This window comes from Pantherophis guttatus, chromosome 1 (assembly GCF_059756535.1).
Source record: "Pantherophis guttatus breed Tessera chromosome 1, ASM5975653v1, whole genome shotgun sequence".
Lineage (NCBI taxonomy): Eukaryota > Metazoa > Chordata > Lepidosauria > Squamata > Colubridae > Pantherophis > Pantherophis guttatus.
Genome location: NC_142063.1, coordinates 118267460 through 118295265, shown reverse-complemented (window position 1 = coordinate 118295265; position 27806 = coordinate 118267460). Strand labels below are relative to the sequence as shown.

Genomic DNA, 27806 nt, shown 5'->3' with positions numbered 1-27806 from the left:
AGTTACTACCATTGAGCCAGGTACCACCTATCCTATACCTGTGCATTTGGATTTTCTTGCGTAAATGTCTTGCTTTTTTCACCATTGAATTTCATTTTGTTAGATAGCATCCAATGTTCAAGTCTGTCAAGATCCTTCCGTATCTTGAGATTCTCTTCTGGAGTATTGACTATTCCTGCCAGGTTGGTCTGCAAATTTGATGAGTTCCCCATCTCTATCCCCTCATCCAAATCATTGATGAAGATATTGAAGAGTACTGGGCCTAAGACAGAGCCTTGGGTTACCCCACTGCATACTAGTTGCATTGCGGCTGGTCCACCATTTAGCATTAGGCAAATCTGTGAGATTGTTCTTCGTCCACTCTCACTTCTCCAAGATGTGGTGCTCTGTACCCCAGACTTTCTCCTTAGACAAAGAAGGAGACTTCTACAGAAATCACTGAAGGGCAACTGCCCACATCTTTATAAGGATGTGCCCAGTATCTGCATGTCCATAGTATTCTCTGAATTAAGGAGGATATCATTTTCCTTTGCAGCATGTGAGTTTCCTGTTTTTGCTGGTGGTGGGGATGTTTTATTTAAAAGAACATGGTTTAAAAAATCATAAACTCAGAGACATCAGGGAGCCTGCCAGGGGCCAAGAAGGTTCCACAGCACAGATGCTATGTCACTTCTTCCTGGCTGAACAGAACAACCAGAAAAACATTAGAGATTTTTAAAAACGTGATCAACAACTAGAAGAGAATAGGAAGCAGTAATTGGAATGTTCATCAAATGGAAGATTCTTGTACGCAGTTCGTATTTTATTTTGTTTTCATGTACTAATTTGCTTCATACTAAAAAGAATAACAAAAGCAGCAAATCTTGTTTTCCAGATGGTACTATTATAGATGCATATGTATATATTTAAATGTTCCTTCTAAGGGTCGGGGGAACTACTACACACCAAAAAAGCAAAGGTGTGAGAACACTAAATCAAAACTTTCCCTTTCAATGTTAATGTTATGAGTATGCAGACTGAGAATATTTTAGTTGGAAGAATGTTCAAATGTGCGAATTCACCACCTCCAGCTACTCTTTCCACAAAAGAACCCTTTGTCATTTGATTATGCTAAATATGCAAATTGGCCCTATTATGAGCCTTGTGGCAACTGTTTGGGGCAGAAGCTGAGAGAGCATCTCTCTTCTTTGCAACTAACCCAGATTTGCCTTAGCAACATGGTGGCACAGTGGTTAGAATGCAGTATTGCAGGCTAATTCTGCCAACTGCCTGCAGTTTGATCCTGACCGGCTCAAGGTTGACTCAGCCTTCCACCCTTCCGAAGTCAATAAAATGAGGACCCAGATTGTTGGAGACAACATGCTGACTCTATAAACCACTTAGAGAGGGCTATGTAAAGCACTATGAAGCGGTATGTAAGTCTAAATGCTATTGCTATTTTTTCCTGCTTTCATCTCATCCCCAGGCCCAGAGTAAGACAACCTTAAGGGTTATTAGCTGTACTAATATTCAAATACTTTTGTCCTGCTTAAGCTGACAGATCCAACAGCTGCTGAGAGGTGTGTAAAATCTGCTGGGTCTTGCCACTTGTTAGACAGCAAACAAAGTTGCGCGCCAGGAGTAGGTAGGATCAGAGCAGGTCAGGTTGAAATATGACTATCTTCATTTCTCCTGCTTGGTCAGCCTCATAGGGTCTCCTTCTGCTGTTGTCTCCCCAAAGGGCTGTGCTGTGCTGATGGTCTATCAGAATTGCACAATAGCACTAGATTGTTCAGCTGGTAGTACAGTATTGGCTTATATGTGATTGTTATCAATTTTTCATAAGGTTGAAATAGCCAAACAATAGAATGATGTGAATGATGTGTGATGTGAGTCAATCTCACTGTTGCTTCTCAAACAGAGGAATATAGAATTTGGTTACTTATAAATAAAAGAAAGAGGAAAGAAATCCAAACTAAAAGTGCTATGTTATGACTCAGCTCCCCTTCTGATTCTGAGTATGTACGTACGTATGAATGTTTGCATGTATCTCCGCATATGACAAAATGAGGCATAGAATAAGGGACATGGGAAGAACTGAGAGATGACAGACAGAGGGCTCATTCTCACATCCCCCTAACTATGGCATAAAAATGCACCAATAACTGTTCTCAAAGGACCTCCTGTCCTGACACCTCATTTCATATCCCAGCCAACCATAGAGGCCGCATATATTAGTCTTCCAGCTTTTTAGCTTTTAAAAGCAGTGTTTCTCTCTGTCTCCTGCATGAGTAGGGGGTTGGACTAGATGACCTCTAAGGTCCCTTCCAACTCTGTTACTGTTATTATTATTATCCTGACACAAATCTTTCCATGGACACAATCTAAACACTTCATTGGTTATGGTGGTGATGATCATTTCAGGGATTAGAATCTGTCTAACTTTTATTGGCTATTTCAGGTTGATTTGGGCACCATTTCTCCTCTCTGGTCATTTAGCACTGGCCAAGATGAACATTTCGGCTTAGACTGAGGAAGAAACCAAATATCTGGTTTCTGTGGAAGCATCTGCAGGTGTAATGATTGAACATTGTAATGTGCTATTTGGGATTCTTATACAGGTAGTCCTCACTTAGTGACTTACTTGGATAGCAACCATTTGCAGTTATGGGTTGATGAAAAAGTAACTTTACAACCGGACCTCTCTCTCTCAGTCATGTATTCGCCCTTATCACCAGTTTGCATGTGTTGTCCTGTGTAAAATTGTAAGAACAATTGTTATCATGCGGTGTTCCACTTAGTGACTGCAGTGGCTTGTCCCAACGATGGTCGCTAAAGAAGGATGACGTATAAAACAACTTTTTGAAAAACAAAAAATAGTCTTTCTTTTTGCAAAAGAGGAGTAACAATCTCTTGGAAATCTCTTTGCAAAATCCTGTTTTGCAAAGAGAGGCTATTTTTTGTTTTTCAAAAAGATGGCAGACATGGGTTTATATGTCATCCTTCCTTAGCAACCATCGTTGGGACAAGCAACTACAGTCCTTAAGTGGAAAATCACATGATTACAATTGTTCTTACAATTGTAAGTGCTTGTGTGTTAACCAAGCAGAGAAATTGACCAGAGAAAAAGTTTTCCCACTCCCTGAAGTTGAAATCCATTCTGAATTATTTCCATGCCAACACCAAAGGGGAAGGGAACAGCCAATACGCATTTAAATGTAGAGCAAGAGCATGCATACCCCCATCATCGGATTTGTCATTATTATACTCTCTTGTTTTATCTTTTATCACTTCTTTTTTAGAGCAGCCACTGAAATGCACTAAGCAGCGCTTCACCCACCCCACTGAATGATCCTTCACATTTCAACTTGCAACTGTCACTCATGCCAACCAGTTTTTCAATAACTTTCAAACCCAGATTTAGCACTATTCTAGAATAGCTCTACACAGCCAGTTTGGTATAGTGGCATCACGGAGAACATGAGTTGTAGTCAGTGGTGAAATCCAAATTTTTTTACTACCAGTTCTGTGGGCGTGGCTTGGTGGGCGTGGTGTGGCTTGGTGGGCGTGGCAGGAGAAGAATATTGCAAAATCTCCATTCCCACCCCACTCCAGGGGAAGGATACTGCAAAATCCCCATGCCATCCCCACTCCTGGGGGAAGGATATTGCAAAATCTCCATTCCCACCCCACTCTGGGGCCAGCCAGAGGTGGTATTTGCCGGTTCTCCGAACTACTCAAATTTTCCGCTACCAGTTCTCCAGAACCTGTGAGAACCTGCTGGATTTCACAGCAGGTTCTCACAGGTTCTGGAGAACTGGTAGCTCAGGGGTGTCAAATGTGATTTCATTGACCTCAGGGGGCCAGGGTGAGTGTGGCCAGCTCGACATCACTCATGTCGGGGCGCCTATGGCAGCCTGAGCACTCTGCCAGCAAAAACAGGCTCCCGAGCTCCGTTTTTGGCTGTGACGGCTTCCTGCAACCCTCTGCCAGCGAAAACGGAGCTCCTTTTTGTTGGCAGAGGCACCACCGGCTGGTCCTTCGCTATTTCCAGGGTGGCCTCACGGGCCAGATCTAAGTACCCCATAGACCAGATCCGGCCCATGGGCCTTGAGTTTGAAACCCCTGTCTTAGCGCATGAAGCCAGCTGGATGACCTTGGGCCAGTCACTTTCTTTCAGCCTTAGGAAGGAGGCAATGGCAAACCATTTCTGAAAAACCTTGCTGAAAACCTTATAGGGACTTGTCCAGGACTTGTCCGTGCCCTTAAAACCCACTTTTTCCAGCAAGCCAGGCTGGCTTAAGAAGAAATTTTAAATGTTTTAATTGGTTTGTATTTTTAATTTTGGGCCAAATTTATATATATTTTAATTGTTTTTAATATTTGTATTTCATGTTTTTTAATTCTGGCTGTACACTGCCCTGAGTCCTCAGGGAGAAGGGCGGTATATAAATTTAAAATAAAATAAAAATAAAATAAAAATAAATTGGACATGATTGGATTGAATGGAAGGGCGGGTGGGGGGAAGCTACATTCTGGAACTGTCCTGCATCCACATCCATCCAAACAAGGTGATTAAATCTGCTAGTCTGGCCATGTATCAAAATGTGTCTGTTCCTCAGCCCCTCTGACTCCCGAATTAAGAAAAGCGATTGGTGAATGCTTTTCTCGCTGGCTAGTGACATTTGATGGATGAGCATAATCCATCAATTGCTTTTCTAAACTTGGGCAAAATAAAACTGTAAGGATGTCACCACTCTCTTTGGCGGTAAAGCTTTTCAAGAAGGGCAATGCAAAATATGCTAGCATCCTTTCTGTGACCTCAAGGACTGGAAGAAAGGATTTTAATGAGCCTGTGAGTTAGTAGTCAAACTCTACCCGTTGTTTCTGTAGTGCTCTGATTGTCAGATTTTCCTTCCTAGTTGGTGAAGTGCAGAAGCTGAGTACAGACAAGCCAGACAAGTCAACAAATTGCTCTGGTTGTCAAGTGCAAAATCAGAACAGCATCTTTTGGCAATGATTCAGAAAAGACACAGTAACTGCAGGGTAGAGACTGACAATAGAAGAAGCAAATTTCATGCCAGTAAGGCTTTCTGCCAACTCAAGGATGGGTAGTTAGCACTTTAACTCAGCAGTGGGGAACGGTCTTTAAAGCAGTTAGACCTGAATTAGTACTCCCACTGGCATAATGTAATACAGGCAGAGCACTTAATTGCACACTTAAAATTAATAACATTGTTCCAAAGATGAAAAGAAAATAAGAATGACATGGGCATGATTGAAAGTGGTAGGGAGAAGGACATGCCTTTGATCACTCATGGTGCTTTGGGAAGTGGTTTGAATTACCTTTGATGGTATTGGAGCTGCTGCTTATAACAGTTTAAACCATGTTTCTCAAATTTGGCAATTTCCACTCTAATTGGGGCTGGGGGATTCTGGGAATTGAAGTCCACATATCTTCAAGTGGCCAAGGTTGAGAAACACCATCTTAAGTTCTCTGAAAGGATATATATTGATATTACATTACACCATGTTCCCATGTCTGGGAATTTACTTGACTTCTACACACTCCCTGTCGGATGGAGAGGAATTGCTTTTTTTTAAATACCTTTGGCGGCATTGTCAGCTACACTGACCACCAGGAGGCACTGTGCAACCAGGTTCGCAGAGCTCCCAAATTCAACTCCCTGGCCATAAAGGTGAGGCATGGAAAAATATGCCTCAAAACCAGGGGTGAAATCCAGCAGGTTCTGACAGGTTCTGGAGAACCAGTAGCGGAAATTTTGAGCAGTTCGAAGAATTGGTAGCAGAAATTTTGAGTAGTTCGTAGAATTGGCAAATACCACCTCTGGCTGGCCCCAGGAGTGGGGAGGGAATGAGGATTTTGCAGTATCCTTCCCCTGGAGTGGAGTGGGAATGGAGATTTTGCAGTATCCTTCCCCTGCCATGCCCAAGCCACGCCCACCAAGCCGCACCATGCCCACCGAGCCACGCCCACAGAACCCGTAGTAAAAAAAATTGGATTTCACCACTGCTTAAAACCAAGGGGATGCCTGCAGAATGAGAGTCGCCATCTTGATATTTGTGAAGTCCAATTCCTTTCAGTTCTAGATGGCTTAACTAATAATGAAACAGGAGGAGAGTTGGCAGCTCTGAAGCAAAGAAGGCAAAAAAGGTGTGTGCGCACATGTGGGGGAAGACTGAGAAAAAAATAGAAAAGACAATGGAAAGGATGCGTTTGGGTATGTGAAAGAAAAGGGAAGAAGCAGAAAGAAGGTGGCTTTCATTCTAAGCACCATTGCCATGGGGACAAGGGAATTGAGTTGGTCCCTGGGAATAAAATGATTCTTCATCCTGCCATAGAACTAAGGTGACCAATCGTCCTCCTTTAGGGAGGGCAGTCCTTCTTTTGTAAGTTCTGTCCTCTCTCTCGAAAAGTGTCCTCCTACATGTCCTCCTTTTCAATATTTGAACACTAATCTGTAAATCTCCGTATTCGATCGATGCCGATCCGATCCGTTATGTGTGATGTAATGTATTTGTATTTGACATGACGATTCGTCAAGGCTCGGTACAGTGTGGCGAGATGCGATTATGAGAAATATGTGCTCCGTAGAGAAGAATTGTTTTGAGAGTGCACCGCGCGCAAGTGGCTTTGTTTACTTCTTACCGAAACACGATACGGCACACACGCACGTGTCCTCCTTCTCATTGTAAAAAAGTTGGTCACCTTAATAGAACCTAAGGTTGTCTTTTTGCGTGTGCAATGCCTCTAAAAGTTATTGCTAAGGGAGCTACATTGGAATTAGGATTGCTCAGTTTTGTTTCAGGCTCTCTTTTGGCCCAACAATCAATGCTTTTGATTCTTGCATGGCAGTCAGGAAATAGAGCAGCAGGCATCGGATAGAGGTCGAGCGCTCGGGAGAAATCCTGTCTTAGATGCAGCTATTTCAGAAGCTTCTGCCAGAAGCAAAAGTAAACGACTTCAGCTGGCACACTTATGCCTTCGTTCATGTAAAAGCAGCAAGACGACAAGCTGTTGCTAGCTTCATCTGTTGACAAATGCTGATGCATCGTGGGGGTTTTCTTCATTACTTCCACTGAGATGAAAAAACACACCTATTCTTCAGTTTATCTTCATATAATTATACGTGTAGTGTACGGTAAAATGGTTCACCTGTAGCCTAGCATTAGTGACACAAAAAAGAGAATAGTGTTTTTATGCGAAACAACATTCTGCGCATGTTTCTTTTGGTTAAGGAATATGGAAGGTTTAAGCGGCATGGTGTTACAGGCACCAAATATGGGCATTCATGGTGAGGGAGCAAAGGACAAGATATGTGTAATGACATTTACAAATGCCATGACTTAGATATCTGAGTCACAATATAACTGCAACATTTGCATGATGATGTCATTGTCTGGTTTATTATTTTGGCATCATCGTGGATTGTTAATGCTGGCACCAGCGTGTCTGCAAAGAACATGGCATCCACAAAGCTCCTTGCCAACTTGACTAATGGTTTAAAGATTATCATAATTTTAAATAAATTAAATGAGAAGCCAACATCCCAATAACAGAGCCCTCAGTGTCAGTTTTGCTCTGGGTCTCCCCATATCCAGGATGAGACATGAACCATAGCATCTTTACAAATCAGCAGACACCAGGCAGGGAATTTCAAAATATGAACAGAACTAAATTTATACTGTAACTACCTGAAGAAATTTGTGCTGGCAAGCTCCTGCTCCATGATACGATCATAATCCCAGGTTGCGGCTTCCCTTTTATTGTTCCCCCAAGGTTTGTATCATAAGCATTCCTTAAAAATAAACATGCTGGGTAAACTGCAGTCCAGCGCATTGTCTCAAAATGTATTTCTGTCTCCATGGAAAAAGGGGCAAAAGTTAGCTGAGGTACAGAGCATCCCGCAGAAGGCTAGAGATGGTAAACAGCAATCTTACCAGTACTCTTCTGCATTAGCAGAGCTTGCCACTGTAGTCAGTTTTTGAAGGACAGTTTGATGTTCTCACCCCAAACCTTGACAATGAGATAAGAATGAATCTCAAATGTTTCGTGAAATTTTGAATGAGAACCTGAAACCTTTCATGTTTGGTCAATCCTCTCTGGGCTTTAAATATATGTAAAGCCAAGGGAGAATTGATAGAAACCTGAAAGATATCATGATGGGAATTGCCATTGCCTGAAGTCAGTTTGGTACATTTAGAGAGATAGGTTTAAAGTACCAAACTCTGGCTCACATGTGATTGATATTATATACCTATAAAAGCAGGTAGAGAATATGTAGAGGCCATTTCCTCTAATCTCACACCATAAATGTAGCTCCACTATTATATTATGGCGTTGTTTTTTTTACGATGGTGAAAATTTACCCCTTTCTGTGATGGGCCCCAAAGGTCATGGAATCCTAATAAGGTTGCACTATAGGGAAGCCCATCTCGAATAAGTCTTGTAATTAGGCTAGTGAACAGGAATCCAGAGGGCCAAAGAGGACGAACGAGTTTCAGTCGATGGTGGTTTGCCTCTACAACTGGTGGTTTCTTAGGGCTTCATAGTCGCTGCCTGATAGATCTCTCACAAGAGCCAAGTAAGAAAAATAGGCTCCAGGTAGGCCGAGCCTTTTCTCAAGAACCTATAATAAGGAAATAGCCTCATGCTGGCTCTACAATAAGTCGAAACTGCAACCCCAAAGAGTCTGGAGAGCATCATTATTGGGAAGCCTCATATTTGAACATACTAGAGGTTCATTCTATTCGAAGCCCCTTAAAATTGCTATCAATTTAGAAAAAATGAGCCAATTTCTCTGAATACAAGAAAATCATATTCCTTAAGTCCTTAACTCCTGTTTTCATCCTTATTTGAAAATGGTCCCTATTTGAAAAAAAAATAGGTGTTGCTTAAATAATATGATTGATTGATTGATTAAATCTCTATCCCTCCTTTTCTCCAGAGCCTCAAGGTGGCAGGCATTACACTTTCCTTTCCGATTCTTGCTTTGTGAGATAAGTTAAGCCAAGAAATCATGACTATTTCTTGTCATTTGGGTGGATGTCATATGGGTGGACTTCAACCTGAGTCTCCCTGGTGCTAACGAAACCATAATCCCTGCCCCTCACAGGTTCTTAGTACCTAAAGACTAAACATGCTTTTAAAATAGTATCAGCATTTGTGGATCAGCACCTGATCCCTGAAGTATGAAGGGTTATTCCCAGCTGGGTATGCGCAGAGAATATAGGGAGAAACTATGGACAGGAGACTGGTGGCATGGAATGAAAAGGGCTACTTATCTGAAACTCTCTCTGAAGCATAAGATGAACGATCCTTCACAGCAACAGTTCTTGATTATTACCATCATCCTAAACTTATTACTTTAATTAATATGCCTACTAGGACAAGAAACTTTGTGAGCTGATCCTGTGGGAATTTCTCAAGTCAGCCCCTTCCTCAGATAGGTACATTTTGTCTCCAGATTGCACATATGCAAATGCACATGCGAACCCAGGGAACATAAATTACGGTACATAAATAATTATCGGATACATCCAATGCCAGTTTCCACCTTTCCATCGTCTTCTCAGCATTGCCTCTCTCTCACACTTGAAAACCTTCTCCAGAGGAGAAAAGACGGCTCTGCTGCTTCACTGGAGGAAAAGCTAAGTTTTATCAAGTCGTAGCACAAACACTGTGTACAAATGCTGTTCTATGGCATAGTCAATATTTTGGAATAGCCTCTCCACAGGGATCAGGCTAGAGCTGTCTCTAGTGATGTTAGTTCATTGAAGTGGCCCAGGAAGAAAATCAAAGTCTGTCCTGTCTCCCAAGGTTATTCTCACAGCCCATTACAAGTGGCCATCCAGAAAACATTAAGAATAGGGTTCCAAGTAACACCCCCAACGAAAGAAGACTCCAAGGCTTGAAGTTCCTCAAAATTCCATTTTATTAGAGATGTCATATTGGCACATCTGGCAAAACCTGAATCTGAAAGCTTCCAGGTTTTCCCCACCCAACAGAAAGTCCAAGTCCCTGCCCAGCACCATCACAAGTCCATCACATAGTCCAATCACAGCACCATCCCAACTGGAGAGGCCTTCCAGTTCCAGCCCTCCAGGTGCAGGGCAAGATGTCCTTGACTCTCTGAGAAAAGAATGTTTTTATGACTATATATCACCCATGTTCCATACAATCCCCCCTCCCAGTTTCTCACGCTAGTAAATATGGCAGGCCTGAAGGTCCAAAGCAAAAGGCCTGACATAGGGTTGTTTTGGAGGGCATTCCCATAAACTGAGTACTGCACCATCTTTTACTTCTTATACGGTTTATTTGTTATTTATTTGTGGTTTCCATTGGTGGAGGGAATTGATGTTAATGCTGGTTTTAAGTGTACCGTGGATAATTATATTAAATATATAATTATATTGTATTCTGAAATCTATAAATATTTGATTACACCGGGGCATGAGATAAATACAGGTAGTTCTTGTTTAGCAACCACAATTGGGACTGGCAACTCAGTTGTTAAGTGAAGTGGTTGCTAAATGAAACTGCAACTGTGCTTATGATCTTAGTTCAGCTTTCCTTTGCTTTACAGATTTGTGAAGGTTGTAAATGCAAGGATTGGTGACAAAGTTACTTTTTCATCACAGTCATAACTGCAAAGGGGTTGCTAAACAAGGCAGTCACTAAACTAGGACCAACTACGGATGTAAAATCCATGGGAATTCACTTATCCAAGATTAAACAGGTAAGTGAGTTCTCATGGAAGTCTGACACCAAAAAGCTGTTTCCTCTACGACTACCAAGTAAAGTTTGTAAAATGTATGACTGTTATTTTATTTATCGGACCATTGTAACATCCCAGCACAATGGGCTAGATGGGGACGAAGTACAAAAATCAGTAGAAGAAACAAGAAAACCCATATTGTAGTCAAGAAAACAACATGTCTCTGTAGGCACTTGGAAATGAGCTTGACCGCAGGGGGAGAAAAATAAATGCCTAATGAGAATATACCGTATCTCTTTTTGTTCATGAATGCTGAGTAATACAAGAAAGAGGTGATGTCGCTTGACTCTGACGCATTGCTTGAATGAACACGGAGTATTATGAGGAGAAACGATTAAGACTAGATAAATATTGATTGCCATTATCCTCTTAACACAGGCTCGAGAAGTGCTGTTTTCAACCAGCTGAGCACTCGGCTGATGGCAGTTTTGTCTAACCCGCATTTCTCTGGGGGCCATATAAAAATGTCTTGTGGGAGTGCCTCTGAAAGCTTTTCAGCCTGCATGGATACACTTTTCTTATCAAGTCAATTTGTTACGCTGTTACAGAAAGTGATGGACTGTGAAGTGATTGACTTTGAGAAGTTTTCTGTAAACAAGACCACAGACAGCTAATGTGCCTGATTCTGTTTGTCATTATTTCTCCCATTTAAAATACTTCTCATATCAAAACAGCGCCCACTCTTACAATCAGCCTAGGATGGGGCAATCAGAACACCATCCTGAAATAAAACAATAATAAAGATGACCTCTTGGGAGGGTGGGAGAGTGGGGGGAACTTCTCTCAAATCCAATTTACCGGTATGTAATCTGCACAATCTGACACTTCCTGATTTTTCCTTTAGAGATGACACACATATAAGGTAGGTATCTATATATTTAATTCAGGGGTGAAATCCAGCAGGTTTTGGAGAACTGATAGCGGAAATTCAGAGAACCGGCAAATACCACCTCTGGCTGGCCCCAGAGTGGGGTGGGAATGGAGATTTTGCAGTATCCTTCCCCTGGAGTGAGGTGGCAATGGAGATTTTGCAGTATCCTTCCCCTGCCACGCCCAAGCCATGCCCACCAAGCCACATCAAGCCCACCAAGCCACGCCCACAGAACCGGTAGTAAAAAAATTTGAATTTCACCACTGATTTAATCATATAGATATGGATATCTATAGTGTGTGTGTATGTCTGGGTGGGTGAGCATATATTCCATTTGTTACAACCTTATTGTGAAGTCTGTGATTGGACACATACTTTGTGCTAAACCATGGTTTGTTGGATAAGATGGAGCTGACTAGGTTCACACATTAAATTAAGAAGTGAATAATTTACAGACTAAAATGGCTGCTTTCATGTGTCACTTTAACTTAAAAATAAGCCATGGTATGATTTTACATAACATCCAAATCCATCTTGTATGAAGTTGCAGACTCCAATTAAAATTAATGACCCATGGACACCATCAAGGCTCCTGAAAATGGAAAACTCACAACATCCCAAATGTCTATGGAGATCCTCAATCATTCAGGTCATGGTTGTCCTAAGGGTGCTTTTTCAAAAGGCAATTGGACTTCATTGTTTTTTTTCCTTGAAGATGTTTCACTTTTCATCCAGGAAGCTTCTTCAGTTCTGAAGAAGCTTCTTGGATGAGAAATGAAACATCTTCCAAGGAAAAATCAAAGAAAGTCCAATTGCCGTTTGAAAAAGCACCTTTGGGATCACTATAGCTCACTGTAGAAGCACTACAATCCATTACAATCTTTCCCAAAGCAACCAAGTCATTGCGGTTATTAATAGAGAGAGATAACAGTGATGATGTCATCAGCACTGAGTGGATGTAGCAACTTTTGGAAGCTTTAGAGCAGTGTTTCTCAACCTTGGACGCTTGAAGATGGGTGGACTTCAACTCCCAGAATCCCCCAGCCAGCAGCGCTGGCTGGGGGGTTCTGGGAGTTGAAGTCCACCCATCTTCAAGCGTCCAAGGTTGAGAAACACTGCTTTAGAGTTTCCCTGCATTCATGAACAAAATCATAAAACTTCCCTTTAACTTCCCTCTTCTGATTCTGTACAAAGCCCATTCCAACATAGTGGTATCTTTTCTAAGAAGAAACACTGGCATCTAGAGGCCTCTTCAGTTCGTCACCTGTTTTGGACCTCTGAATAAATTATCTATGGAGATTCTCAATCATCCCGGTCATGGTTATACCAATGTTGCTTTTTCCAAAAGGCAACTAGACTTCCTTTGTGTGTTTTTTTTCTTTGAAAATGCTTCACTTCTCATCCAGTTGAATTGAAGAAGCTTCTTGGATGAGAAGTGAAACATTTTCAAAGAAAACCACACACAAAGAAAGTTTAGTTGCCTTTTGGAAAAAGGGACATCTGAACAAATTAGTTTAAATGCCCCATTTGCTGGCATCATTATTATATGCATGATCTTTACCTTTGCCTGTCAGGTTTGAATGATAAATCAGCAAGCATTATGTCCAGAAAGCTGGTTGGGAAATACTGTATGATAGTTAAAAGTTCATTATTTCAGGAGGATTCCAAGATGCCTAATTTGGTTTGGTGCCTATGTTTCCTTCGTAAAAGTATTACAGGGGAAGAGTCGCTGATCATTTAGCCTCAATAACATTCCACGTAAGTAATTCTGTGGCTCTTAGTGTGCCTTAAAGATGGCAAGCTTATGAAAACCAGCCCATAATATTTTGCAAGGCAGAGCAGCAAATGGTGTCATGTACTCCCTTCACTGAAGGCCAGCTGCATTATTTTGGCACCTGAGAGAGAAATCCCAATTCATTGGCCCTTTCTGTCATGATTATAAAAACATAATCAAGTTAAATAACGAACCACTGGCAGATTTTTTCTCTTGCTAATTGTAGATACTTAAATCATTGATATACTTAATTAGGAATGAAGCCTGTTTAAATCCAGAGGACTTATTATAATTTTTACATGAATATGCATGAGGGTGGCTGTGAGATTAGTTACTTATGTAATAAAGAGAGTCAAGATTTATAATAGTACAATGTATAAGAAATACCTGTAAGAGAAGAGAAAGAAAGCAATAAAGCAGATATTTAGAATTGTATGACTTTAACTGATTGTATCCTTACCTTAGATCAGGGGTCAGCAACCTGCGGCTCCGGAGTTGCATGCGGCTCTTTGGGCCCTCTGCTGTGGCTCCCTGTCAGCTGATCCCACCACTGGCTGGCCCCGCCCCTTGCCCTCCCCTCACAGTCACTCCTCGCCTGGCCTGAGAAGGTAAGGCGACGGTGGGGGATGGAGAAGCGGCCAGGGCAGAGCCAGAGAGATACAGAGAGAGGGGGAGAGAGAGAGACATAGAGAGATACAGAAAGAGAGGGGGCAGGGGGAGGGAGAGAGGGAGGGGAGAGAGAGAAATGTCAAAAGGATTTTGTGGTTTTCCAGTGTTTTTTAACTGGTTCTCTGCCCTAATAATCGGCTGAGTAGGCGTGGCCAGGGGGTCATGTAACTGGTAGAAGTGAATGACATCGAGTTGGCCATGCCCACCCAGGTTTTGTGGGTCCCGTTGTTTTCTTTTCTGTGGGAAATGGGTCCAAATGGCTCTTTGAGTATTTAAGGTTGCAGACCCCTGCCTTAGATGGTAACTTGGATGATAGTTCACATTTTATCTGACTTAAGCCAAGTGGCCAGTTCCTGGATTGATTTAAAATAAGAACACTTTATGTACTTTGTAAAATAGTAAACTCCTTTTACCCTCTGGAAGGTTGGTATGAGTGCATCAGAGACTGCTATCCAAAGTTAAACAAATATATTTATGTCCTCTACAAATTTATACGAATTAAGCCTCAGTTTCTCTCTCCCACAAAGATAGATCCTTTTTCTGTACTTGTGTAACATTCCTGACTCACATATTCTTTGCTGGATCTGTTTTATATTAGTCTTTCCCCTCAATTATTTGTCATCAGCATCTCATTTATACTATATTTGGTTATGATAATGCTGTTTTAATCTGAAGGCAGGAACCATGATGTATACCTTCTTGAGTGTGTTTTCATATGTGAGCAGTTGACTTAGCTTGTTACTTTCTAGTTAAAAGTTACTTTGGGGGTAGAAGTTATTTTGGGGATGTTCACTCAAACCAAGATACCTTACAAGAGGGTGCAGTGCAAACTAAGTTTCTTATACAAAAAGAAATCCTCCAAAACTGTTTTCTTTTCATGGAAGAGAAGGGAAGCCTGATCAACCCAAAGTCTTCTTTGGGGTGATCAGACACAAGAACAGTTTTTTCCCGAACGCCAAACACTCTGCTAAACAAATAATTCCCTCAACACTGTCAAACTATTTACTAAGTCTGCACTACTATTAATCTTCTCATCGTTCCCACTGCCCATCTCCTTCCACTTGTGACTGTATGACTGTAATTTTGTTGCTTGTATCCTTACGATACATCATTACGATATTGATATTGTTTCCTGATTGCTTATTTGTTTCCTATGACTATCATTAAGTGTTGTACCTTACGATTCTTGATGAACGTATCTTTTCTTTTATGTACACTGAGAGCATATGTACCAAGACAAATTCCTTGTGTGTCCAATCACACTTGGCCAATAAAAAATTCTAATTCTAATTCTATTCTTCACCTGACTCTATTGCTAGCATGACTTCACTTGATCCCAATGCTCGGGTCACGTCTACCCTGTAAACTTATGTTGGCGGCTTTCTCTAATGAAAATGCTTTTTATTGTAATCGGATAAAATAACAGAACTTTGAAAGTCTGCCCAGGCTTTTTTTTTTCCTTTTCCTTTTTTTTTTCTTTTTGCCTGCTACTATCAATAAAATCTCAGGCCAAAAAAGTTTTTCCCAATAGCAGATAAATTTGCAGGTGCAGGTGCAGGTGCAGGTTCTACAAACTAGCATTACTCAAGAACTCTGTTACATGAATATAGGACAGCTGTATTATGTCTTCAAGATGGTTTGCGGACAGGCACTTTTTTGGTGGGCAGGAAAGGAGGAAGAGATTCTGTCCAAAACTTCCCCTATTTCTCCTACTCCTGAGTGTTCAACCTTTTTATTTTCTCAAGACTGAAGCACAATTTCCCCCCTCCTTTCCCTTTCCCTTGGCCTGAGCTGAGTTCCACCCCAGATCCCTTTCAGAGAACCACCGTTTCCTAACAATGGTTGAAGCCTCTGTGAGATGCTCCTAAACAGTTTTCCCTCCCTTTCGTCTACTCTAAAAAGTATTGAGGGAAGGGCTCTATTGCCTCCGGATCTGGAGGTGCCTTTATTATGGTTCTGGTAGTCCAGCTTTCCCAGGTGAGCTTTGGAAGAGGCAGGCGCAGGACAAGGTCAGTTCGGTGCTGTTGCCCGCTGGATCTCCGGGTGTTTCCTTGCGCAGGTATCACGAGACCACTTTCCTCCCACCCTCGCCTTCCAAGAAGGGGAGAAGACCGCGAATGGCTCCGAAGGGGTCCCTTGCCGGCGAGGGGAGAGGCAACCATCACCCCTTCTAACCTCTCCACCCCGGCTCCTCCTTCCGAGCCCTCCCTCCGGCCCCTCCTTCTTCTCGGCACCCCACCTCTTCGCCTGCGCTGTCATTGTCTCGGCGGGCGAGGCTCCGGGCTGGCTGGTCCTTCCGCGAACGGGTCGGCGGGAGGCAAAGGACCGAGCCAGGGTCCGCCGCTCGTGCGAAGGATGCGCCTCCTTCCCCAGCCGCCCGCTCGCTCCGGGCCCGCTAGCCGCGTGGTGGCCGCATCGCGCTGAGCTTGGGGCTTGGGGAGGGGAGGGGGACCCGCCCAGGGCGCGCGAGTTGGGGGAGATGAAGAAGATCTGGGTGAAGAAACGTCTCCAGGTAACGAATCGCACCCCGGGGAGAGGGAGGGGCGGGTCACTGAGGAGTCGATCGAGGATCCCCGGGGCTTTTAGGCGGAGGTCATAGGAGGTGCCCGTCCCGGGGGAAGCTCCGGGGCCCGAGCCAGGCAGGCATCCAAAGGGTCCCCAAGGTGCGATCCTCGCCGCGTTCCCTGCTGCTTTTGCCTCTCTGGTGGGTGGGATTCGCCACAACATGCTGCGTGCGCTCGTGTGTGTGTGTGTGTGCGTGTGTGTTTGTGCCAGGGAATGGGCTGTACCACTCTGCCCATCCGCCAGAAGCGCCACTGGCCCCGCTGGTAGGCAGGCGGGGTGGGGTTTGGTGTAGTGTGGTGGCAACGGAAGGATCTGGGGCTGGAAAGCGTGGAAACAAGCCGGGATCTTGGAGAAGAGGGGACCCGGCTCTTCCACCTCAGACGCCCAAAGCGGAGGAGGCTGGGCAGGCCATCCCGCTCCAGCCCAAAGCCCGGGGGTTACGGAGGCTGAGCACCTGCGTCATCAGGTCCCGCGCGTCAGTACCTGGCAGGAGCGCGGCTTCTCGTGGCGTGGACGTCACTCGGGGCCTCCAAGCCGGGCGGAGGGGGTCGCTCCCTGTTGCTCCTGAGATGGGGATCGAACAGGCGAACAGGCACCGTCGGGACCGCCCCCACTTTGCCTTCGTTTTATTGTCCCCCCCTCCTTCCCTTTCCGAGCTCCTTGGCTGCTCTACCATCTTAGGTGCCTCTCCTCTTCAGAGGAGCCCTAGGGAAGCAAGGGCGCCGGGAGTGACCGTTTGTCTTGGGTCTTATGAGCTCTCCCAAAGCGCCTCTTTGGCCGTTAGACGTCCTAAGATGGGTAGATCTGTTTTTTTACCTGATGTGCCCGGAGTTTTGGGAGGGTGATCCGGGAACAGAAGCAGTCCGTAGCCAGGCAAGGCTGAGGTGCTGTTAACCTCAAGAAATGCTGAGATTGATGGCATCCCCAAACCATCATGCAGAAAAGGGATTGACACATACTGCTAGGTAAAAGATGAAACTACATTATTTGAGTTCATTGTCGCTTTCCAAAGAAAGGGATGTGGTCACTGCTAGTAGATATGTCCAGGGTTCAGAATCCTGGGAAGATTCTCACCAATTCTGCATTTGCCTTAAGGTAACCTCCAGCACTTCTGTCTTTGATGATGATGACACTGTTCTTGTTGCCCCATCAAGCCAATTTTCCCCTGCTTTATTTCATTTTAGTATTGCCTTAGTTGAGCAGGCTCTCTGGAATATGAAGGTGGCCGCCTTTATTTTTGGGCAGCTATTTCCCATTTAACTTTATTATCCAGATGATGCCTCGTTTTCTAATGTTCCAGTATTTGAATTGCAAGCAGTATCATTTGTAATCTCGAAGCCAGACTGTGCCTCCTGCCATGTGCCTGACTTATGGGGATGCTAGCCAGATACCTGTTAATGGCTGTTGATTGCATTTTCATTTCTTGATGGAGGAATTATCCATCGGCACCAGAGCTTGTCTGTTCATATATCTTCCTGGCGAGGCACATGGGCTGCCAGCCAGCATCAGTCACAGTGGGGGCAAACTGGCTTGACCAGAATACAAATCCAAGTGGAGCAGATCAGACATTGCATCTGCGTCCTGGGAGCAGTTCGTTCTTAGGGTTGGAGTTTCACGGATTGGAGATTTTCTCTAATCCAATAAATCAGGAGCTTGCTTGCACTTTTTTGTGAGCTTACGCCTTTTGATAAAATGTGTTAGTTGAACAGCTACTGAACTCCTGATTTTTTTGTCACCATAGACTAACAGAGCTCTGCTCCTACAATTTCAAATCCAATGGACTCCAATGCAAAAGAGAGAAAATTAGGCACTGTAATGGGTGCAAGTTGTCTGCGTGTATGTTCCTTTCTCTGTGACATCAGTATCCTATCTCTCACGTCTCACTGATTGATGTTGTCACTTTTATTTTATCCACTGTTCCCCAGAGTATTTCACTTCAGCATTAGTATCATGGGAAAATCAAGTTAGTGAGCAGGTTTGCTGGAAGATGGAACAGCAGGAAAGCTGGGGAGTGGGCGGCTTTGTGCCTGGGCTGCTCCGCGTGTGTGCATATGAATATGTGTTTACAAGCACATACGTGCTGTTCCATCACTATTCCTGAATTACAAAATCTGCCCTTTTCCTGATGGAAAGCACCCATGGTTTGATCCTTTGAGCAGTCCTGCGGAGTTGCTAGCCAAGGCTGAAATTCTTTTCCACAGAAAGCCTGGCACTCTTGCTTCCTGCATGGAGATCCCTTGGAGAACTTCCTGGCGATCGGTCGGAGAAAGATGGGTGATTTTTACCAGGGGGAGCCTGATGTGTGTGTAGAGTGTCTGTGATGGTGCCTAGAAAGATAAAAAAGGATAGAGAGGATAAGGACTTGGGTGGAAATTCACACTTCCTGAATTTGGGATGAGTGGGCTAGAATGATGAGGACCTGGGAATTCCAACAACGGAGGCCACCTCTCAGCTGCTTAAGGCTGGCCAGAGTGCATCAAGATGGTAGCAAAAAGAGGCCTAAGAAGGCCTTCCCCCAGGGCCTAGAGAGTGGCTCCACTAACTTGTTATGTGGAAGGGACCCTGCTGGGAAGTGATATACATTGAAAGCAGAACTATCTGACTCTGGTTTATCTTTCCCTGAAGTTGCCCTTTTACTTGAACTTGGCTCTCATTGAGAATGGGCTTTTTTTTTTTTTGGTGAGCCTTCCTGTGTCTCTACAGCTTGTTCTGCCCATCCAGAGGTAATGCCACCTGTTTCTTCTTTTTCCTTTGCAGAAAAGCGGTCACTCACGGCGTTTTGGACGCTTCACGCATGGTGCGTTGTATTACTTCTGCCCTTCGGTCCCTTTTGGGGTGGATGAGGAAAACAGAAAGGTGGCCAAGGGCCAGATGCAAAAGAAGGTGCAGTTTTGCACCTTTACATGACTGTGCGGACACAATGCATCGTGTCACTTGTAGTTACCGCATCACCATTATAAGTACAGGGCCTCTCTTCTTCTTAACACCTGCCTTTCTTAATGGAAGAGATTGACTAGGAAGAGTCTCAATGGGTTTGAAAGCTGTGAAATATTTTCCCTTAGCAACTTTCATTGGTTGTGTTTGCAAAAAGAAGTCAAACCCCATTTTCACCTCAGTCCAGTCTATGGGTAATCGTTTTATGGATTTATATGTGTATAAATCCATTGGTTAATCCATGGGTTAATTAATTGAATTAATTCAGTAAACCCATGTTAAACTATGTGTTAGTTTGTGGCATGATAAAGTGATGCTTCAGGAAGCAAATGTAGCTGAAGTTGAACAGGAACAGCTGTTCAACTTCAGTAGGACCCAAGAGTTTCACAGATCACAATTAGGAAAACATTGGTCTAATAGGACCATTCCAAATGTAATAAAATAGTGAGCAAGCCTTTAAGTTCTCCAGAATCTGAGTCTTAATAAAGATATTTCCATACTATAGAAATTGGACTGTGAGTGTGTTGTGTCCCCTTATGAGCAAAATGATTGCTTTTTATTTCTATGCAGAATGACATTAGCTTCCATATTCAACTTCTAGACAAAATTGGGTATGCAGAATCCTGTAGGTACATCACTATTTCCTAAAACTTGTCTGGAGAGCCAAAGATTTCCCACTTCTAGGTTAGACAGTTTCAAAGAGAGAGATCTGGTTATTAGCTATAATGACTAAAAATAGAACTCACATCATCAAAATCAGTGCAATTTACATTATCAGTTGTTAGGGATCAAATACAGAGGCTGCTTCCCACCTTCGTGCTCTCCCTGTGAATTTCATCATAGCATATGCTTAGCCAGTTTTGAAAATGAAATACTACAGGAGAAATCTGGTTTGACCTAATAAATTTATGCTGTGATCCTGTCCCCATTCGCAAAGATTCTCACTGAATCAGTGAAACCTATTTCTGGGTCAGCACATAAAATATTCCATTAGTCAAGTAATCTCTTTAAGAGTGCTATTTACTTTATTTGCATGGCACTTTCTTGAGAAGGGAAGGTGTAGTCTGTGGGAGAGGTGGAAATGGTGTGAGGGAAGGAATGATATGCAATTTGTATAGGTATATTTGAATAGGCTCTCTAAAGTACTCATTAAATTCTTAGGGACATGTCTTTCAAACTTCCATTTCTTTCAGCCCATGCTTTTTGGACAGTCAGCTTCTTTGTTTTCCTTTCTCTGAAATTAGCATAGCTGTTAGATTCTATTTTTCAGACATGTTCTCTTATATGAATACATGTCTGGGGTTTTGCACATTGCATCTGAGCCTTCTCTTGTCATATTTATATGCATTGCTGGTCTAATAATGTTCCTTGCATATAGCATTACAGATTTCTTTGAGGTTTACACAACATATATGTTGCATTCAGGGGTGAAATCCAGCAGGTTCTGACAGGTTCTGGAGAATCGGTAGTGGAAATTTTGAGTAGTTCAGAGAACTGGCAAATGCCACCTCTGGCTGGCCCCAGAGTGGGGTGAGAATGGAGATTTTGCAATATCCTTCTCCCAGGAGTGAGGAGGGAATGGAGATTCTGCAGTATCCTTCCCTTGGAGTGGAGTGGGAATGGAGATTTTGATTTCCCCTGCCACGCCCATCAAGCCACACCACGCTCACCAAGCCATGGCCACAGAACCGGTAGTAAAAAAAAAAAATGGATTTCACCACTGGTTGCATTCCATAATATTTTGGGATATTCTAAGCCTGGGCTGGTTTGGCAATCACACTTCATTGACGTGTGTCTCTCTTTCTTGCTGCCCCTATGGAAGCGAAGTTTTCCGCTCCTGCAGAAAGCAAAGTTACGGTAGGAACCATGCTGTTTTCCTAATTTGCCATTTTATAGTATTTCATTATGTTTTGAATGCGTTCTTTGACCTGTGCGGAGATGAAGATTCTTATGCTGAAGAAGCTATGATAATATACTGTATATGTAAATCTACAGTAGGCCCTTTTGGCACCAATTCCTCATTAATTTTTTTCATTGTTTAAGGTTGATGATTCTGATGAATGAATGCTATGTTTGCATGATACTCTTAATCGCAAATTATGCAACTACATTTTTATTTAGTGTATTGTGCAGATCCAGCTCATATAGGTAGCTTATGGTTCCACGTGAATGCTGGTTGTATAAACCATGGGTAAACAGCTTGTGCAATTGCAGCCAGTGAGGTCAAAGCATGTGGCATTCTTTTTAACCTTCTTTTATCAACAAAAATCAGGTTTTGAGAAGAAATGGTTGAAGGAACAACTTGACACATGCTTTTTCTTTCAATTTTTTGTTATATGTATCATAAATGCTCAGTTTTTGATCTGACTAACTATGTACTTCTGTGGCTGATGAGCAATCAGCTGCCACCTTGCCTGTCAGTTATCATTTAAATTTTCCCATTGTGAGTTCTCATTGCTCAGTAAAGACAAAGAGGAAGGCTGCAATTGCCAGAAAAACGTATTTTTGTACAATACAAAAGTATTGTGTAAAAAAGGGACACCAGGACACTGCTGTTTACTCAGTTGTGTATGTTTTTCAACTTTGGAGTCCAACATTTTAATAATTCTTCTGGCTCTTCTCTGGAAATCTGTAGAGGTCTTTTCTTTCCCAACTTGAATTTGGAAAGGAAATGCCTTTAAAGAATGCATTGAATCTCCCTAATAACCTTCTAGATTTTTTGAGATGGAAAGGAGGGTGAAATCAATAAGAATGGTATTATTTAATAGGTATATAGTTAGATTTTGACAATGCCCCTCATAAAGGCTTCTGAACAAATTCAGTATAGGGGGACAGCAGTTTTTATGTACTGGTTACTGACTAGAGAACAGAAAGCACTGAGTAGCATTAAGTAGATAATTTTCAAGGTGGAAAAATGTGGAATTCATCTAGAATTAGAGTTGGGATCCTTACTTTTTCGTTTGTGTAGAAACAAATTAGGAATTAAGAGTGAGCTGCGAAGAGGCCAGATTTGCTCTTCATATAAAACAGTTCAGGGTGATAAAATCAAAGGGGGATTCTGAGACTCCAAAAATATCTCTCTAACTGGGTTAGTAGCTATCAAAGCAGCTCCACCTCCCAAATTATTTTCCACATAGACACATATTAATACAACCGACATGCACTGATCAAGAAAGGGATCCCAGAATCAGGTCAGTGAAAATGTGGCACATAACTTCTGAAAAAAATTGTAAATTCCATGTCTGAAATTCTTAAGGAAATGGAAACTAAAACAACAAATACATTCTTTCGGCTTGCTAATCATGTCATAACATAAAGAACAGTGGAGGACAGCTGCTCCCTTCCTGTGCTTCTTTGTGAGCTTCCCGTGTTTCATCTGATGGACTGCAGCATATGACACAGCATGCTGGGCTGGGCTGAATGTTGACCAGACCCACTAGGTTTTATGTTTTCTGAGATTGCTGCTTGTCTAAAGAGCAAGCTATATATGTTCCAGGTCATTTTCCTCTGGCCTTTTTATGCCATTGAAAAAAATATCACAAAAGACCCAATGAATTGGAGGAAAATTGGTTGGCGAGAACTTCATCCAATTCCTGCTCCTTATTTTTCTATCCCCGAAACAAAACAAACCCAAAAATCATTGTATGGAAAATGTGTATGGCCCTTATTTTTCTCGATCCTCTGATATGGAGGTTAAGAACTTTGGTGCTGACCTGAACTGAAAAATAGCAGGGAAAACTGCCTTTTCAATCATCTGCTGGTCCTCTGATTCAGTTTATTCCAGAAGTGAAATGTTATGCAATATCTAATCTGGACCACAGTAGCTCTGACCTTGTGAAAAACCTTGAAAAGGTAATGATTTGGATCTGAACAGAGGCAGGAAGAAAGGAAATGACTAAGCCTTCTCTTGCTAGAGATTTTCTTCTAAAAACTTCCTTCCTGCTGCTTTTACCTGTTTTGGTGTTTTGAATTTTTGTTCAGTGTGCATACACTATTTTGGAGTTCTGCAGGAGATGCGCATCATACGCTATCTTCTGAGGATACTTGCCAAGGAGAGAGGCCCCCTGCACTCTTTGCAGTTTAATTTTCTAGTTTCGCTCCCTAGTGAATCTGAGATGCAAAGAACCTAGTAGAGGGGCAAGTTGTTGAGAGTTGGAGCATGAACTGTAAATCCACCATTCATGTTCTAAACCATTTCCCTGTTTATGGAGAATGCCAGGTGGTTGTTCAGCAACGTGTTTCAAAATGGGCAAATTTAAAATAAAAATGAAAATGCCACAGTGAAAATAACAGAGGTCAACTCCTGGTAGGATCCATTGAGATGAAAAGATCCTGCCACTACCATTCCAAAAATATTGCACCTATCCTGTCTTTCCCTCATCATCTGATGAGGAAGCAGACATGGGACATTTACAAATGGAAAATGATGACACTATTTTATATGGGATTTGTTTCCCAGAATGACTTTCCTTTCTGATGCTACTCAATGCTTCATTAAAACTCTTGGAGGAAAATAGAAAAGACACTCAAAATAAATAATATGAAAGTTCATTTATAATAATGAAATACGGTTATGTATAATTGGCCTTGAAAATGTGTCTTCCCTACATAAAATCAATAAAGGAGACAATTTAATTCAATTAATGTGGACTGCTAATTCTTAATTGAACATACTCCGTACGTTTTGACATTTCTGTCAGCTTCCCAATATTTAGCTAGACGTTTCTTTTATAAAGGCAGACATTTTTGCTGCCAACATTTCAGCTGTGACCACTTGATTCCAAAATAGTTTTAGTTGAGCTTGTTGGATTGATATCAGAACTTCTGAGGACAATTAGAATGATAAACTATGGGATACTTTAACATTAATCCTATAACAACTAAGAAGGAAGCTTGCCACCAAAAGACCTTTTATCACTGGCAAGTACACTGTAAATGAGAAAAAAATCACTTTGCAATGATCTCCATCTATCTGTCCGTATATCCATTTCTGTATATCTGTCTATCTTCAGGTATTCCTGCTAGCTTGTTTAATACAGACTTTTACGCATCTTAAATACCATATGCTTTCTGAAAATGATATATTTGATGCTCTTTTCCCATCTAAACAAGAAATAATTTTTGTCTTTTATTCCATGCTCATTTAGATATATATGTCCATGGAGGGGGGGGGTTATCATGTGTATATGAATATGTATAGCTATCTAATTTATATTAAACGTTTTGAATGCTACCCTAATCAAAGGCTGGCTACCTAAAAACTGTTACCATTCAAATTCTAAATCAATTATTTAAACGAAGCAAAAAAAAAAGTGTTATGAAATCTGAGAATTATGATTTGCCAGGAGATGCTTGAATCTTTCAAACTAATGTTTGTCATATATATTATATGCAGCGTTAGAAATTCGTCTTTTCTTCTCATTTTTCAAAGTGCTAAAAGCTGGACTTTCAAAATCTTATCAAGGACATCTGAATCCCATGGACTCTCTTTATAGCTGTTTTGTCTAGTTCTGATAAATCTGATTGAGCACCCAGGATAAAGACATGCACCAACTTCTCCAGCAAGGTCCTCTATTCACCTTGTACTTTCTCTTGCTTAGACTCGGAGCCGGGAGAAGATGATGCCAGCAGTACACAGGTGACCCAACGCAGCCATCTCCAAGATGAGACAACCTACAGCTCCCCTACAGGTGAGCAGAAGCCAGGCAGGGAGTTGCAAAATATCATGAGCAGAACTAAAAATATATCTGAACCCCCTGAAGAAATTTGTGCTGATGTCCCAGGCTGCCTGCCACATAATGCCACAGTAATTCCAGCCTGCAACTTTCCTGTTGTTGTTCCCTTATGATTTGCATCACAGTTTTGATGTGATTCCCACTTCAAAATGAAGTGAGACACTGACACCTATTTTCATCAGTTACAATCACACAAAAAATGGAGGTTACAGTTCTGTCTGCAGCTCTGGGAATCTCTGGTCTCCATCCAAATTTCCATTTCTTGTCTACAATCTTTTTCTTGAAATCCAGGGAGATGGAACCTTAAATATAAATTATAGGCTGCACAGTGTCTACACAGAGAAACCATACTTATTTGACTTGTCCACAACAGGCAAAAAGGATACGAAACCATTTTATTCCTGCCTAGTTTTGTCTGTAGTATCAGAGTTTCTTTGACCATAGGCCTCTGTTCAGCCTCTGTTCAGCCTCTGTTCAGTCACTAATGAGAGTTGCTGCTTCCCTGTGAGACTGTCTTCCCTCAGAGCCAAGGCATACTGACCAACACAGAACTTTAATTTAATAAATAAAGTGATTTTATAACAACATTTATGGATTTTCTTCAGAAATCAAAGGGGGAAGATCACAGTATAGTTCCTTTGCATTCCCTGCAGAATACCCTTATTTCATATGCCTCTGAAACTTCTTCTCCAGAATAAGAAGGAAAAAAAGTATTAGAAAGCTCATTACACATCCCAGAGAGGAATTAGTTTTTAACCAGACTTTGTTTTTGAATTAAGCCAATTGTCAAACCCCACAGAATTAAGTCAATTGTCAAACCCCTTGATCTAGGCACGATCAAGGAAGCAGGAACAACATCAATTTCAGAAAAGTATCTTTAATGGTAATCTGGCATAAATACAGAATGTTGAAAACTATAAGATAAATTTCCCGCTCCCCTTTTTAGTGAATTAATTAAGGCAGTCTCTTTGATTGGTTTGAAAAGTGAAGAACTTTTTGAAATGTGAAAACATTTTGAGAATTCTCCCCCCCCCTCATTTTTATAATATGGGGAAACCCAGAATCATCCAATGGAAATTTTAGGATTGGTAGAAGGGAGAAATGTTGATATAGGGAGTTTTTAATTATGAAAAAAGGAATTATATAAGTTCATGGGAAATAAAATGATCACGATCTAGTTGTGGGGGTTTTGAGAGTTTGGATTGTCGTCTATTGGAAAATATTATCTTTAGAACATACACATTTCTAACCTGCTCCAGCATGCCATTTTAAGGGACAAGGTTATATAGATAGAATCTGGTTTATTATGAAGGGCTGAGACCACCAAAGTCAGGTATTAAACTTAGCCGTCAATTCAATGTTCTCCTAGATACCGTATATCCATACAACTGAGTGAAGGAGCTCGTTCATTATTTTAAGGAAAGTAACAGTACTGTCCCTACAGACTTTGTGGTTTTCTCAAATTGCAAAATCAAGCATCAGGCATCAAACTGTTCTGGATAAAGAGAGGTGATATATAACACATAAGTAAACAATATAACTGAGCAACTGTTGTGACTTTCATCAACGAGAAGGACCACAGCCAGTAACTGAACCAGGGGTGAAATCCAGTAGGTTCTGACAGGTTCTGGAGAACCGGTAGTAGAAATTTTGAGCAGTTCGGAGAACCAGTAGTGGAAATTTTGAATAGTTCAGAGAACTGGCAAATACCACCTCTGGCTGGCCCCCGAGTGGGGTGGGAATGGAGATTTTCCAATATCCTTCCCCCAAGAGTGGGGAGGGAATGGGGATTTTGCAGTATCTTCCCCTGGAGTGGGGTGGGAATGGAGATTTTGCAGTATCCTTCCCCTGCCAGCCCACCAAGCCATGCCCACCAAGCCACTCCACACCCACCAAGCCACGCCTACAGAACCGGTAGTAAAAAAAAAATAGATTTCACCACTGAACGTGTTATTGCATGGAGAAGATTCCCCTTTCACTTCCTAACATTTTCATTCAAAAGGACTAAATACCAAAGAATGGAAGATAATTTCTACCTGAGATTCTGGAAAGCTAATGCCAATGGAGGAAAAATCATGGTCTATGTGAACAAATATTCTATTGTAGAAATAGTCCTCTTTACCCTTATCTATGTTCTTATCTACATTCAGAAATTCATAATTGTGCATCCCCAATACGTCTTCAGGGGATCTTTCTGCTGTTATTATTTTGCTGAGCTAATTAATCATTTATTTTTCTATTGTTGACAATCTCAGCTCCGGGACTCTGGGTGGTGACCAATTTTAAAACAACGAAAACACTTAAAAACAGTAGAAAAATAAATATCTACAGCAGCTGAACAAATTATCATAATAAGTCAGTACAGCCAAGAAATGGAGCCTTAATTCTTGTTTTGCTGATCACGGAGAGAGAGAGAAAGACAGAGAGAGAGACAGCGAGCTCCCTCACTGATAGCATTAACAAATAAAATCGTATAAGGG

The 27806-nt window shown here is 42.0% G+C and overlaps 1 protein-coding gene across 5 annotated transcripts in view; it reads left to right on the top strand.

Moving 5' to 3' along the window:
- Nucleotides 1-27806, top strand: part of SPEG (striated muscle enriched protein kinase) — a 130888-nt gene that overhangs the window by 28446 nt on the left and 74636 nt on the right. For 2 of the 5 annotated variants that reach the window (XM_060687850.2, XM_060687851.2), the window contains exon 2: nt 25192-25281. In XM_060687850.2, coding sequence (XP_060543833.2) covers nt 25192-25281 — 90 coding nt within the window. Of the gene's footprint in view, nt 1-16349; nt 16605-19328; nt 19455-21084; nt 21449-25191; nt 25282-27806 lie in introns of those variants that run through there. The other 3 variants (XM_087881614.1, XM_060687854.2, XM_060687852.2) reach the window with 3 other exon arrangements.